A 14,365-nucleotide genomic window follows, 5' to 3' on the forward strand; every position below is an offset into this window, starting at 1 on the left:
CGAATTGCAGCGTCGTAGAGGATTCGAAGGCACGGAGATGAATTGTTTTAGCGTGAAGCCATGCATCGGGCGCCCAGGTATATTCTCGTGTTTTGTTTGTTGTTTTTGCTTTTTCGGCTATCAGATCTTATTTCTTTCGTGCAGTTAATATCGATCGTCGTGTTGAGCGTCAACGTGGTTATGGAAGCGAAGCGAGGGGATCCAGGATTGAATGGAGATTGAACCCCTGGTTTCGTTTTGGGATGGTGGATGTCTGAATGGGGATTGGTTGGTGTTGTTTTCGGAATGTAAAGGAAAATTAAAGATCCAGGGCCAGTGACAAGGGTGAACTTACGGGTCCCACTCATTCCTTCGTTACCACATGGCATTGGATGGGTGAAGCTAATGGATAACGCCATTCTTGAACAATATAATTAATTCCAGCATAGAAAGTATAACTCTTAGAGGCCTTTTTAATTAATCTATACTCTGGTGAGAATGTCCAGGGTGCCTGTCGTGATCCTGAGCTGTTTGATGGGAAGACCCTGGAAGCGAACCCAGTCAAGACCCAAATACGCGGACCCTGAAACTCCATAGCTAGATATCTCACAGGCATGCCAGGGAATGGGAATACGGGGATGGCTTTATTCGTAACATCATCACTGTAAGGAGGCAATAAGTTTAATTAGCTAGATATACGGTGCCAAAGTTTAGCGATAGCACATGGGGATAACGGCTGTGCACTGACAGGTTCATCCCAGGTGATAAAGCACGGGTGAAGCACGTTTCGAACTCTATTGCTGATCCACGTGGCTATCGCGAGGAACTACTCGTTCTGGCAGTGATACTCGGAAATATATCACAGGAGCTTGTACGACATATGCGCTCTATAACCAGAAAGATGATGAGATGTTAAGCTGAGAACTAAATGTAACCGTCTAAAGCAAGATATTGATTTGGTCTCAGCACAAACATTCAGTCTTGATAGCTCATTTATGTAAACAGACAGTGTATCGATTTTAGCTGAACAAGCCCATATGAATATGCTAACAAGATGGTTCTCGTACTTGAAATTACCCTCCTTAATCTGAAGGTCAGCATCATCAGCGCAAGTGTTCCTAGCAAGAATCATCCCCAAATATCAGCACAGCTAGGCTAGAAGCTTTTCGAGTTTATGTGAACTAAAATATACCTTTTTGCTCATTAAGCTTAGACTGATTCATTGATCTAACAATCTTGACTCATACATTCCTTATTTCGTTAATGTTACCCATCCCATCTCCTTCTTATATCCTCTTCACTCATATCAACAACAAAATCCCCTCCCTCCGTAAATTCATTATGCATGCTCAACTCGTCAAACTGCGCCGCCAAATCCTTGACCTGCCCACCCCCCTGCTTCGTAGCCTCCAGATCAAAATCTATCACAAAGCTCCCAAACGTCTCCACCTCCCGTGGTCGTTGTCCTTCCAGCGCACGCATCAACCGGTTTGCTTCGGCGGCTGACATGCTGCCCTCCCGCATCGCCATGGCGAGAAGTCCTTTGCCCACGGGCTCGAAGACGGGGAAGCACGCGCCGAGGTCTTGGCACGCTGCCAGGCAGGCTAGGAAGTAAAAGTGCCAGTGAGGATTGTCCGTGTTTACTTGGTCCGAGAGGTGGAAGTCGGGGAAGGTAGAGGGTTGGAGGGTTTGGTTTTGGAGGGCGACGTCGCGGATTATTGTGTTGCTGACGTGGACTACTGCGGAGGATAGCATGCTTAGGGAGTGGGCATGTGGATGGTAGAGACGGCTTATAACGATGAGTCGTTGAAGCTGATTTATTGAGGCTCGTACAACTGCTCTGGCTGACTGCAGAGAAGCAGAATTGAGTTGCTCATTAATCGGATCCATGATGAACGGATGAAAGAGATTCGTAATAGCCACATGCAATAGAACACTAGTCACAGTCAGTTCCCGCATCGCCATGTAAACTGGGGGCTTACTTGAATGCTATGACATGATCAGGCATATTCCTCGGATCAAGAGAAGACATCTCTTCCGGCAAAGAATCCGTCAAAGCCAGAATCTTCTGATACTTTGCCTCGACAAACGCTAGAGGAATCCTTATAGCCCCACCCTGCTGCGCAGAGTAAACAGCCACAAACTCTTGCATTATAGTCCACATCTCACAGAGCGCTTGGAACGTTTGGCCTGCATAGTCAGGGATGAAGTGTCGAGGCCAATGAACTGCTAACCTTTCATCTACCGTATCATGGCTGTTTCGTCCCGGAACAGGGAACATGGGTGGGAATGGGATGGGCTTTGTGGGGACCCAGAACGAGTTTAATCTGGAGTCTTAGCATGGGTAGCTAAAAGAAGGTAAAGATTGGGACTTACGTTAGGTAGCTGTATGCGCCCCAGGCTACGTGCGCTGTTGCGCGCTTAGTATCTGGGTCCATAGCTTCAAAGGATGCTGCATTCTCAGGTGTATGCCGCACGCCAAAGAGCTTCATGCTTTCCGCCATCGCGCGCCCATCATCAAGAAGCTCATGACTATCAATGTCCGACTTTGAAACATGGCAACTGACGCTCAGCATGAGAATGGCAGCTACGTTAACAAGCGAGTCTGTCGATCTCTCGGCGCGCCATAAAACACCAGCGTTACTGACAAACTCTTGACTCAGAGCGCCGACAGGTTCGTCAACGACTGAGTAAGCTTGCTGTACGGTGGATCAGACGTCAGCTAGTGGCAAGGGTGGTGGCAATTGGACTTGAGACTCACACATGCGTGGGCCAGCAGGGCATTTACTAGAAATGATGAGCAGTAGTTGTGTTGGTGGGCGATGAGATCTTGTATGAATAAGTCTGGGTCGAAGAAGCCGAATATCGCGTGGTTGCCTTTGAGGTAGTGCGAGATTGCGCTGGCTGCGACTTCATCTTCAATGGACACGCCGGTCCAGTATCCGATTTGTAGCTGGTGTAACCGTTCATCGCAGTATTTATCGCGATGAGGACCAATGTCTTCTTCTTGTTTAATACTTGGCCGATCACTCGGTGTAGCGCCAGATTGATCATTGCTAGACGATGTCGAAGGCGACATTGTGTCAGAAGGCGAAGATCCCTCCAAAAGACCCTGCGATCGCTGAACAGGCCTCAGGCGTGGATCAGCGCTCAAAGAGGGGATGTCCAAGGGGAACAAAGTGGGATAGGCGTTGGGATGCCGCACCGTCAATTCAAACTCAAGACTTGACGACGTGGGAGGCGATATTGCCTGTGCAGTCCGTATACTTGACGGTCTATGCCTGCCATGCATACTGCCTTGCAGCGAAGACAGGGCATCAGCGAGATTACTCGTGCTGCGCAGCTGCCGATGAGCAGCGAGTGCTTCATCTTCAGGGAGGGAGAGCAGCAGCTCGAGAATGTCGCGGTGGTCTTTGAGTTCCCTTTCTACTTTGCCGAGATGGTCGACGCTGTAGACACAGGTAATACCCCATGTCTCGCACTTTGAACAGCTGGGTCTTTTACCGTCGCACTGGCGGGTCAGACAGAAAACACGAGGTAGAGGGACGGTGAACTTACACGGGCTTTTTTGACACGACAGTTCTCGCAGGCATTGGGCCTGTTTGCTCTTCTCCGCTTGGCAGCAACCCGTTTATCTGGGTCCTGACCACCAGGTCCTCCTCCAGCCTCAGGCGCTGGAAGAAGAGGTTTGTACTGAGACTGAGGGCTCATGACGCCAGCCCGTCCATGGGTACGCGCGCAGCGGTGCAGGTCCCCTGGACGTGCTGCTGTACCTTTCCCTTGATACTAACTGTAACGGACAGAAACAGGTATACCGGCAGTGCTATACCGGTAGTGCAGTACAAAATCTCGATTGCAGCGGACACTAAAGGACGCCCGAGAACCTGGGGGTTGGGTATGTTGGGTTTTGGCAGGGGAAGCCGCTAGGTGGTCCTCGATCGTGGAGTTGACAAGCTTCCCTGAGGATCGGATGGGGCAGTGTGATGTTTTCCCCTTGCTGGGCTGTGATTCGCTGGGGTGTTTGCTTAGTCTTGTTTTTGACACCACAGTGACAGCAAGCTCTTGAGACTTTACTGAAAGGAGTAAAGATCAGGCACTTTCGGTTATGATACGGGTTTAAGAGAATGAAGAAATGGTCTACTGTGATGGAGAATTGGATGGATGCGGGGTAGGAAGATATGTGATTGATGGCTTTGTGTTATGTAGTTAGTAGCTATTTCACACCTGTCCTTCTATTAATGGTACAGGAATAGCAGCGTCAATGAGGTTCGGAGGAGGACCCTTGTGAGTACGTATCTTTGCGCATTGAGGGTCTTCGCATGGCTCTAACGGTTAACGTTATCCTCGACAACGGCAACCATCCGCTGTGGCAATTCCGCACTGAAAATAAATTGCAAGGTCATATAATAATTCCGTCCAATCGTCGCCTGTCAATAAGTTAAATGTCTTGGGATGTAAGCAGGTGAGTGACAGAAGAGACGTCCTCTAAGGCTTAGACTGCATAAATAACGTAACCTAAAAGTCAGTCTAAGTTTCCTACCCTGACGGTAAGGCCACAGCTAACCAGGTGTGCGGATCCTTGCACATAAGGACTTGTCTTCCCATGACGCTGTATATGATTCCAGAACTTCGGTAACACCAATGAACTAGTGCAATATTCACCTGTGTTGCAGCTCGAAGACTGGTTCCAAAAGACTAGGTCAGACCTTTGACCGACATGCTGTAGAAATGGCACAAACCAGATAACAGCAGACAATAAGGTACTTACAGAGCCATTCAAAAGAGCTTCATTCATCTTTGTTCGAATCCATCAAAATCATGTAATCCGAAATGAAGCTTTGGCATTGTTTATTCGTAACGCTGTTGTTAAACGAGATATAGATCTACGGACTTCTCATAAGTATAACGTTAAGCTAATCGCTGTAGTTATGAGGTTGGGGCGATTACTTATCTATCAAATGCTTCAGTAATGTAGATGATGATGAATGGGACGAAACAATCTTGTTCACTTCATGTAAGTCATGTTGATGATAGCAATGCATGGCTTCTTATGTTAATGCTTCAGTTACTTGCACTGTCATGATTCATAAGCAAGAATAGAATTAGTACGTGAGCTCAATCACTGCTACATTTATTGTTCCGTTGATCCTTTGAGTTAGTCAATCCATTTATATCATTATGATGCATCATGATGCTTCCCTTAAATGGAAACGCGTAGACCCACCAAAGCTGAAAGAAAACACCGAACTTGTCCACCCCAACTTCGACGCATTTCTGCTAACCATTTCCCTTTAATTTCTTCCCCCACCCCACCATCACCTCATATTTACCCCTCCAAACGCAGCATCATACTCGTATCATACCTTCTTTCTCTCAATTCTCAAAATGTCTTCTCAAGTAAAGAACGTCACAGAGTTTGCATACGTCACCGTCAATGAAGGCGTAAACTTCTTTGATGAATCCGCAGCTGGAAAAACTTATCAAAATGTCATCGAGACAGTGTTGAGGCAACCTGGTGCACGACGGGTGTATCACGGTCTTGAGGTGGAGGATCCTTCGAGATTGTGGTTGTTTTTGGATTGGGATACGTTGGATGATCATTTGAATTATCCAAAGAGCGCGTGAGTTAAATGAGTTATATATGGTGTGCGCAGTACTAATGAGATACAAGTGATCATGGTCCTATCATCGAATCTCTCAAACCACTTGTTAGTTTCGAGAAATCTATCAACAAACACGTAACTCTCAACCCCTTCCCACCAGAGGACGTCCTCGACAGCGCCCGCTCCCCAGTAACAGAAGTCCTCGTCGCCTTCTTTCCGGGTGACTACTCCATATCATCCCGCGCCGCCGCAACCCGTCGTCTCGAGCAATTCGCCGCGCAAGCCCTCAAAGCATCCCCAGACTGGCGCGGCATCAGCTACGGCTGGAGCGTAGAAAACGACGTACCGGTCCGCGGAGACGAGAGCAAAACCGGCTGCATGCTTGCTGCGTTCATTGGTTGGCCTAGTTTGGAAGCGCATCAGAAGTTTCGCGAGACGGATGATTTCAAGGAGAATATTGGGCTGTTGAGGGAGATGGAGGGGTTGATCAAGTTGAGTGCTTTTCATGTTAGTTGTCAGAGTCAGGAGGCTGAGGGGTTGGAGGAGAGGGATGCTAAGAGGGCTCATGAGAATGGACACGGACATGGTCATGAGCATGGTTGTGGCTCCGGTGGATGCTGTTAGGCTATGATAGACTGGGAGTTTATTATTCAAGTGAGCCTTCAAGATCAAACGCTTGTCTGAGACCAAACTAAGCTCCTGTTTTCGAAAGCGACTTGAATTCTCCGTTTAAAACTTCCCTATCTTTGTCGCTGTATAATCGCATGTTGGATCCTATCTAGATATGAAATACACCGCTTCACTACATCCTGAACCCTTTCAACTACCGCTTCAGTCCATGTCTCTGAAACCAATTCTGATGATGCTCCTCCTCCCATCTCTTCTCCGCCCGTCTCAACGTGGCTGAAACATCCCACAAATCCCTCCTCTGCGCCAAATCCCTCGGCGTCATCCCCCTCGAATCCTTAACAGTAGGATCAGCTCCGAAATCCCTCAACAACCTAACAACCTCCCTGCGCTCCTCATCATCAACAACCGCCGCATAATGCAACGGCGTCCTACCATCATCTGTCTTTGCGTTTGGATCAGCTTTGCAGTCGTCTAGTAGATATTCTACAATGGCGGATGATCCGTAGCGCGCTGCTAAGTGTAGAGGGGTACGTTCGTGAAGGTCGTGGACGTTGGAGGATACGCCTGTGTCGTGGAGGAGCATTGTTATGGCGAGGTGGTCGCGTTCGCAGGCTAGGTGGAGGGGTGTTAGGCCGTGGGAGTCGCGGGTTGTTGGGGAGGCGTGGCGGAGGGCGTTGGTGCAGGCTTGGATGTCGCCGTTCCAGGCTGCGTCGAGGAGTGTGTCTTCTGGGGATTTTGTTGGTGGGGATGGTTGTTTTGGAGGTTGGGCTACCGATGGTGTTGGTTGAGCTGGCTTTATACCAGTTGGTTCTTCCTTCGGTGGCTCCGGAGCTTTTATCTCAGGCTCGGTCGCCGGCGCTGGTGGTACATCAACTGGCTCATCGTCAACCTTTAGCTTTGTGCCTTTGGGAGATTCCGAGTTTGTGTCAGTAGTCTCTTTGACATTAGCCTCTCCAACGCCGGCCTGCATATCCTCTGCCTTCTTTCCTCCCGCCGGCTGTTCATCATTAACTACCACCTCCGGAACAGCTTCGTTCTTCACTTCGGTCGTTTCAGTAGTCTTCGGTTCTTCATCACCATCGACAGACTTTCGATACTTGCCCACGGGAGGCGGTTCCAAAATCGGCGAAGCAACCCTCGATCTAGATCCATGACCTGCAGCACTTGGTCGTCGTGCATAACCCGAATCAGCATTCTGTCCCGGCGCAGGTGGCGGTACAGGATTATTCAACCCAGGTGGCGCAGGTTTGCTCAGCGCACGTCTAAGCCAACGTTAGTAACTGAAGCCAAAAGCATAGGAAGGTAACTCACGAGTAAATGTTAACCATAATCTTGCTCAAAGCCCCCAACTCCTTCTCAAGATCCGCATCAGCAATCTTAATCTTCTCTTCCCATTCATCCTTATACTTGTAAGAATTATAAAACTCCTCCAAGCCCCTAAAAGCCGTCCCTTCAAGGCCATCGCTACTTATCTCCTGTAACAACTTGGTCATTTCATCCAAAGCGGTAGTAGCATTCTTGATAGCATCGTCAATCTGCTTCCTCATAGGTTTAGCGTCATCGCCGTCGATGATATCAGGTCGAGCTTCGAGACTGTTTTGAATTTGGGTGATGGTGTCCTTTGCGGTTGTTACTTTGGCGGAGAGTTCGTGGATTTCGGCGGGCGTTTTGCGGAGGTTCATGAACCAGTCTGCCCATTCTTTTGCGGTGTCTGCGTGCTCGCTTAGGGCGTTTACACCGGCGTAGGTGGCGAAGGCCTGGGGAAGGTGTTTCATGAAGTCGAAGCCTTTCTTCTGGGGTTCTGGTTTATCTGAGGGTTCATGTTGTTTTGCTGGTCTGGCGGGCTGTGTTCTTGGTGAGTGACGTGGGCTTGCAGGTTGCGTCCTAGGCGAATGGCGCGGACTGGCAGGTTGTGTCATGGGTGAATGGCGAGGGCTGTTAGTGTTATGGCTTGGTCTTCTCTCAGGCACAGGACGATGTGTCTCATTTTGTAGCGGCGAGTCTCCTCGAGACCGAGGTCTTCCTCGAAGTATGTCAGAAGCTAGGTGAGGCGCAGGTCTATATCCGGAAGGAGGAGACCGCTTGCCTGCTCCTGGAGGACGTCTTGGTGAAGGCGGTGCATCATAAGAATGAAATCGTCTTGGATCTGGGCGAGAACTATCAGTCGGGTAAGATCTCATCGCTGGTCTTGCGTTAGCTGGTTTTGGAGAACTAGGCCATGGCGGTGTCTCATGTCCATGAGGTCGAGGTTCTGGTCTTTGACGACGAGGGCTTGGAGTTCGTCTTTGCGATGTAGGTCTGCTCTCATCTTCTGACATCCAATCTGAATCTCTCGTCACGCGACGTCTAAGCGTTCTTCCTGCAGGCGCTGGAGGAGGAGGAGGTGGTGGAGGCTGTCGGCCCCGAGGTGAAACAGATCTGTATCCTGAATCCCTCCGTGTTGGCGCTGGACGATCATTTGGCGTTGGACGACCATAGTAAGAATGTCTAGATGTAGGAGGATACTTTGGTCTCCGACTCTCAGTCTCATGAGATCTAGCTCTCTCGGCAGCCGGAGGCCTCAGATTTGGAGGATTCGAAGGTGGTGGCGGCGGCGGTCCATGGGAACTTGTAGGTCTAGAATGGGTAGTTGTCGGTGGTTTCCTCACCGAAGGAGGTTTTGACCTCAAAGACGGTAATTTCTTGGGCATTTTTACTCAAACAGAAAAAACACCATAAAAGCTGTCGTATAATTCAGGGTCCTGGCTAGGCAGTATTTAACGAGACCGGTTTGGAGCTAGAGGCGGGAGGCATGACGCCATGGCAGGGCTGGATCTGGGGGACAGGTCTGACGTGTTCTGGTGATCCACTGGAAAAGCAAGGATGCAGGGTCAGCGAGACCCTTTTTCTGCGGGATCTGAGCAGGTAAGATAAGATGTACAATTATATCATATTGAAGATCTATTTGTTTGCTTTTCTTTTCTTTTTTTGACAAGCATATTGAAGAGCCTTGATTTAGATCTTGCATTTGTGTAACTTCTCGAGCCAGTTAATGAGATACACAATGCATTTCTAACCATGGCCTTTGTCCCTCGAATGACGAAGTCGGACATGACTGATTTCTTGCATGTGCTGCCTGCCGTTAGGCTGTATCACATGATGCGCGAGATAAAAGTGTATGATCTGTGAGATTGATGCCTAATGCGCATGTGCTGCTGCGGCATTTTGTTGGTCAGCTGCTGGGATCAGCAACCCGGTCTGATATGGAAATGGAAATAGGCTACGCGGGAGGCCTATTAGGAAATAAATCAGCGGATATTTGACTTGAGGAGGTACGATGGTCAGTGCTTGTTCCTGGAGAGAAGCTTAGGCCAACGATGTGAAACTGATATAACTTCTCTGCCTTGGTTTGTCTATAGGAAGATCTCGGGGAAATATTCTTAGGCCCCGACGTCCCGCACCGGTGAATCTTCAACAACGGAAATTGGAAGATCTTGCGTCATGTTGCGCGAATTTGAGGTTGAAATTCTAGGAAACATAGGTAATCAAGCAATTGCTTGGGAAGAAGAGTTGCCTTACTGATTACTGAAGATTTTCAGACTACAAAAAGATATGCATTTCAAGAAGTCGTTAAGTTACATAAGAAAGCACTTACTATCCCAGTGCCATATAAAATTTATATCAGCCTGGAGATACGGGCCTTGGGATCCACAAGCATCGGCGTTATGTTAAGATATCAGACGGACAAGAAAATCAATTAAGCAAAAATGCAAAAAAATATGCCACGATGTTTGCAATCGTTTTTATAGGAACAGCCCGATGCGGGGGTCGAACCCGCAACCTTGAGATCGCGTACTCGTAAGAGTCTCACGCTCTACCGATTGAGCTAACCGGGCGTGGCTCTGATTGGTTGAAAGAACGCATCGCAATTGGCATACAGGAGACACGTTGAATGCTTTTACAGTTCTGAAAGCCGTGGTTCTTGGTTGAGATTATCTTTAAATTGAACTTCGTTAAAGAATATGCCGTTTGGTCTTGTTTGAGTGGCTTTGGTCAAATTCCTGGGCAGATTGACGGGTTGTGCAAGATTGACATCATGGTAAGAAATCTAACCGCATCAAACATTTCGACCGTTATCGCTACGCTCACGCTCAAACTAATTCACCGTAGGATATCTCTTGTCTTTTGAGCCTGAAAATATCCCTCTACAACCTTTTTGAAATGATTATATCTACTGTGTGTAATAACAACAACGACACATACTTTTAGGCAGTCACAAATTACATACCCTGTATCCCAGTTCAATTTTCCACTACCAGCATACAGCACATCACATATCTCATCTCCTGTCTCTCATGTTGCATCATTGGTCGAGTAGGCGAATGCGGTACTTCACGCCTCAAGCCACATTCTTCAGATGCGCTACGTTTCCGTTGAATATCCGTCCAAAAACGTTCAAGTGCCGATCATGCTGAATTCTGGGCGGTTGTTGTGACTAAATCGAATACCTGTGCGCTCGCGGCATAACTTTATCTTGGAGCTAATGGTAATGTGCTCGGGTACATTAGTCTAGTGGTGTGTCGAGTACCGGATCTGCAGAAGCTCTATCCGGGCGAGTGAGATCAAATGTAACTTTTCGTGAGTAGCAGTCGCAAATTGAGAGTACAATTATCTGACAACTAACGATTTATATTCATCTACTTAAATCTCTGGGAAATTGGAACCAGGTATTCTAGATCTGTATCACAAAGGAAAAGGACGGGAACCAGGCCTGTTACATGACTGCTCTTTTCGAGTTAGGAATGACACCTGCAAGCGATGCATATTTGGTACAAGGGACATTGGTCTGAGATGTGCAGAGTACAGGACTGCTGGGTTCCATTACCAAACAGGTAATTGGGTATCAAAAGAACGTGAGTTGATTGGCAGCCAAGTCATTGATCTAAACATGACGTACCACACAAGATGAAAACAGGCCTGCACATCGACCTGAACCCCTGCATTGTACCTTGCATAAAGATAAACTTTCCAGCACACGTCAATATGTAGATCAGGTCTTGTCCCTGGCATGGAAAGACCCAGGTACACGGAGTTCAGCCATAACTTTCAAAAACGAACGTTTCCTCCCAATTCACCTTTCACGAAGCAGCACAATATCAACACACCACGACTGCTGGTTCTAGAGCTACATGTGTAAGACGCTGAAGCTAACCGTTACTTGTTAACAAACGCACTTCGCCTGAGGGAAGCCTGTTTAGTGTAAGACAATGCCTCGTTGCTGATCCGGCCCGTTCGGAATTCGAGTGCTCACTGCCAAGAGAAGGCGTGCTTGGTAAGAAATGCTAATGAGAGTGTATGGTTTCATACACGGGGATGGTTTCAATTACGTATTGGTACAGGATAGAAAAATCGTTTCCATGTGGCAAGGTGTTAATATGCTTCACTGTGCAGAGAGGACAGTCACCCAGCGCATTTGTACTTCCATCGCTGTTGTCATCAATCAGTTGAGTACCGAGTTGCGAAGACTCATTGAGAACTCAAGAATTTATTAACCAGCCAACAAATCTCCTTCACGTGGACTACGAATAACAGAATACAGAATCAAAGTCGCCAGTCTTATGAGCATGTCTTACCTCTGTGTTACACAAAATGCAACTATGCCAGATTCGTAATAGAAACTACAAGGGTCGTGTGGTATTCCCGCCCAAGAGGTCTAGTCATTCCCACCGATCCAGCCGCAGATCGTAAAGTAACCGCACGCAGTCAAGTGGCGGGAGCTTTTCCTCCCGCGCTAGACCCGATCAACAACGTCCACATGTCTTGTGTAACACGATATCCAGATTACGATGTGACAGATCTGTCTGCATTGGAATGTGCTGTACCTCAACACTCCTGGCCTGGCGGCCGCCCTGCTAGTTTAGACTAGCTTTCAGCGTTGACTTACTGAGATGGTTTAAATACAGGGCAGGTAAGCTACCGGATTTAGAGAAAGATAAGATTCTGTCAGAATTATTAGTTTACTGGGCTAAGGAGACTGGCTTCTGGGGCTAGTGGAACGTCAAGGAGATGGCATTGAGACAGATATCCATAAAAGCTGTCATTTGTCTTAGATCAACGTTCTTGATTCGATTGTCTTGGGTGATTTTGTCATCTGCGGAGGCTGCTCTGATTTTAAGTAGGTCCGGTCACTGTGGAATTGTGAGTGACACTTCCATGCCTGCTGGGGTGATAGGCAGAACAATGCCGTATTCTCGTTGTTTGGGGAGGGAAGATGCATGAAAGCAAGCATGTAGCTGTGGCGAGGCAAAGTTTGGCTGGATAATTATTTACATATCACTTGCATAACTGTGACTTCAACGTAGCCAAACATATCCGGTCCCTTGCAAATAGGCCCAGGCACACCAGGCACTGTCTTCACCGTACATTGTCCAATAATATCATGGCTACACAATAAAAAATCATACAGGTAAATCCCACCTTGGCTTTCTTCCTCGCAGTTTCACACGCACCTTTCCTTTCATGGCATACTGTCGTCTTGTTAACGGCGACATGACAGCATTCCAAGGACCAACAGCCCGGTCCAGCAACCTATTTGGCCGAGACGTCTCTACTTCAACAGAAACGTTTTGGGGTTTCTATGCAGGAACGTGTGTGTTAGTACGGAATCCAATCCGCTCTGACTCTACTCGATTGGCATGAAGGCTTCCGTCTTAGCAACCTAGATCTAGCGTGACAATACCTTTGTAGCTATGCATCTCGACATCATAATTCTACCAAACCATGCAGTGGGACTGAAGGTCCTGAATGCGGATGTGAGGCAAGATCAACAGGTTTATAACCATACTATACTTCTCTTCGCGCGAGACGCGTGGATGAATCTCTATTTCGCTTCTATACTACCATATTATACTATTGTTTGTTTCTCATGCACGCTGTGCAAGCCACCGTAACAATGCGGTCTTTGCTACAGCGCCTTCTCATCGCCAGTTGGGCAGCCACATGCCACGCCCAATTCGGCGTTCAAAACGATAGGTCCGTCCTGAACATTAACAACGAATTCTCAGGGGTGTGCTACACCTATGTCTCGGTTTATCCCGTTCTCGCAGACTACATCACAGTCACAAAGCCCTACAGAGGTTCAGTAACAGCCTTGTACACTGTTCCTCCGCAGGGCGATGAACCGGGTATTGTCATCGTCGAACAGCCCGGTGGGTCGTCGGCGCCCGAGAATGTGGTCATTCCTGCGACAGATGATAGAGAGTATGTTATTATTATAAGACCGTATACGGGCGACAGACCTATCTCTGCACCGGTTACACAGGTTGTTCCGCCGAGGGATGGGAGGCCGGGACAGATTATTATTGAGACGCCCGAGACGCTCGGGGCGGATGCTACGTTGGGTGTTTTGTCGCCTGTTAGGTTGGAGCCGCAGGATTCCACTGGTTATGTTACTGTGCTGCAGCCTGTTTCTGGCACGCTTGCATCACTTCAGCTGGTTACCATTACACCAACTGGCACCAACCGAGGATCCGTCATTATTAATGTCCCTGTTTCGTCAATTAATGGGTTGCCCCAAGGTATTACACTCGAACCCGCTTCTGCGGGTGATTATGTCACCGTGATTGAACCAGCTGGTGTTTCATTCACGGGTACGACCCCGATCAGAATTACGGTCGCACCGAGCGGCGACAGACCCGGGACAATCATCATCCAAACACCCGTGCCTGGAACATTGGCGCCTTTGAGTCTTGTCCCTCTGGCCACCAACGCCTTGAGTTCTCTTGGTCTTTTCGCTGGCCAAACGATCACTCTTCAACCGACAGATGCCACTGGTTACGTGACCATCATCGAACCCGCCGAGGGAAGCGTTACTCCGACAGCGCCTATCCGAACGACGATTCCTCCGACAGGAACGAAGCCCGGTACTGTTCTCATTCAGACTCCTCCCGGAGGTATTAATGGACGACCTGCTGGTGCCCCAGTTACTGGTGGTGGCGGTTCAGCATTTCCGCCTACGCGCACTCGTCCTGAAGGAGCGGTTTCGTACACCACTATCACCCGTGGAGTGCCCAACGGATTCGGAGGCTCTGGATCAGGATCAGGATCAGGATCAGGATCTGGCGATGGCTCAGCTGGCGGTGCGAACGGTGGTGAAGATGGATCTGGAGATGACG

The 14,365-nt window shown here is 48.4% G+C and overlaps 3 protein-coding genes and 1 non-coding gene across 4 annotated transcripts; 1 reads left to right on the plus strand and 3 right to left on the minus strand.

Annotated features, from left to right (window-relative positions):
* Window positions 1-1,160: 1,160 nt before the first annotated feature.
* Window positions 1,161-3,916, minus strand: B0J16DRAFT_349870 (uncharacterized protein). Its single transcript, XM_046128969.1, has 5 exons — window positions 3,538-3,916; window positions 2,741-3,490; window positions 2,356-2,678; window positions 1,962-2,306; window positions 1,161-1,915 (listed from the first exon to the last, which is right to left on the minus strand). Exons 1-5 carry the CDS (start codon window positions 3,688-3,690, stop codon window positions 1,246-1,248), a joined length of 2,241 nt encoding a protein of 746 aa, XP_045977655.1. The 5' UTR covers window positions 3,691-3,916; the 3' UTR covers window positions 1,161-1,245.
* Window positions 3,917-5,277: 1,361 nt separating this feature from the next.
* On the plus strand, window positions 5,278-6,306 carry B0J16DRAFT_188834 (uncharacterized protein). Its single transcript, XM_046122759.1, has 2 exons — window positions 5,278-5,600; window positions 5,651-6,306. Exons 1-2 carry the CDS (start codon window positions 5,365-5,367, stop codon window positions 6,204-6,206), a joined length of 792 nt encoding a protein of 263 aa, XP_045977656.1. The 5' UTR covers window positions 5,278-5,364; the 3' UTR covers window positions 6,207-6,306.
* Window positions 6,307-6,405: 99 nt separating this feature from the next.
* On the minus strand, window positions 6,406-8,902 carry B0J16DRAFT_389199 (uncharacterized protein; the record flags this gene model as incomplete). The annotated part of the gene is made up of 2 exons (XM_046131800.1): window positions 6,406-7,474; window positions 7,524-8,902. 2 exons carry the CDS (start codon window positions 8,900-8,902, stop codon window positions 6,406-6,408), a joined length of 2,448 nt encoding a protein of 815 aa, XP_045977657.1.
* A 1,102-nt stretch (window positions 8,903-10,004) lies between these two features.
* Window positions 10,005-10,087, minus strand: B0J16DRAFT_t332. Its single transcript has one exon. It is a non-coding gene; the product is annotated as a tRNA-Lys (tRNA).
* Between the last annotated feature and the right edge of the window lie 4,278 nt (window positions 10,088-14,365).

This window comes from Fusarium flagelliforme, assembly GCF_020744385.1.
Source record: "Fusarium flagelliforme strain FIESC 12 MPI-CAGE-AA-0113 chromosome Unknown B0J16scaffold_8, whole genome shotgun sequence".
Classification (NCBI taxonomy): Eukaryota; Fungi; Ascomycota; class Sordariomycetes; order Hypocreales; family Nectriaceae; genus Fusarium; species Fusarium flagelliforme.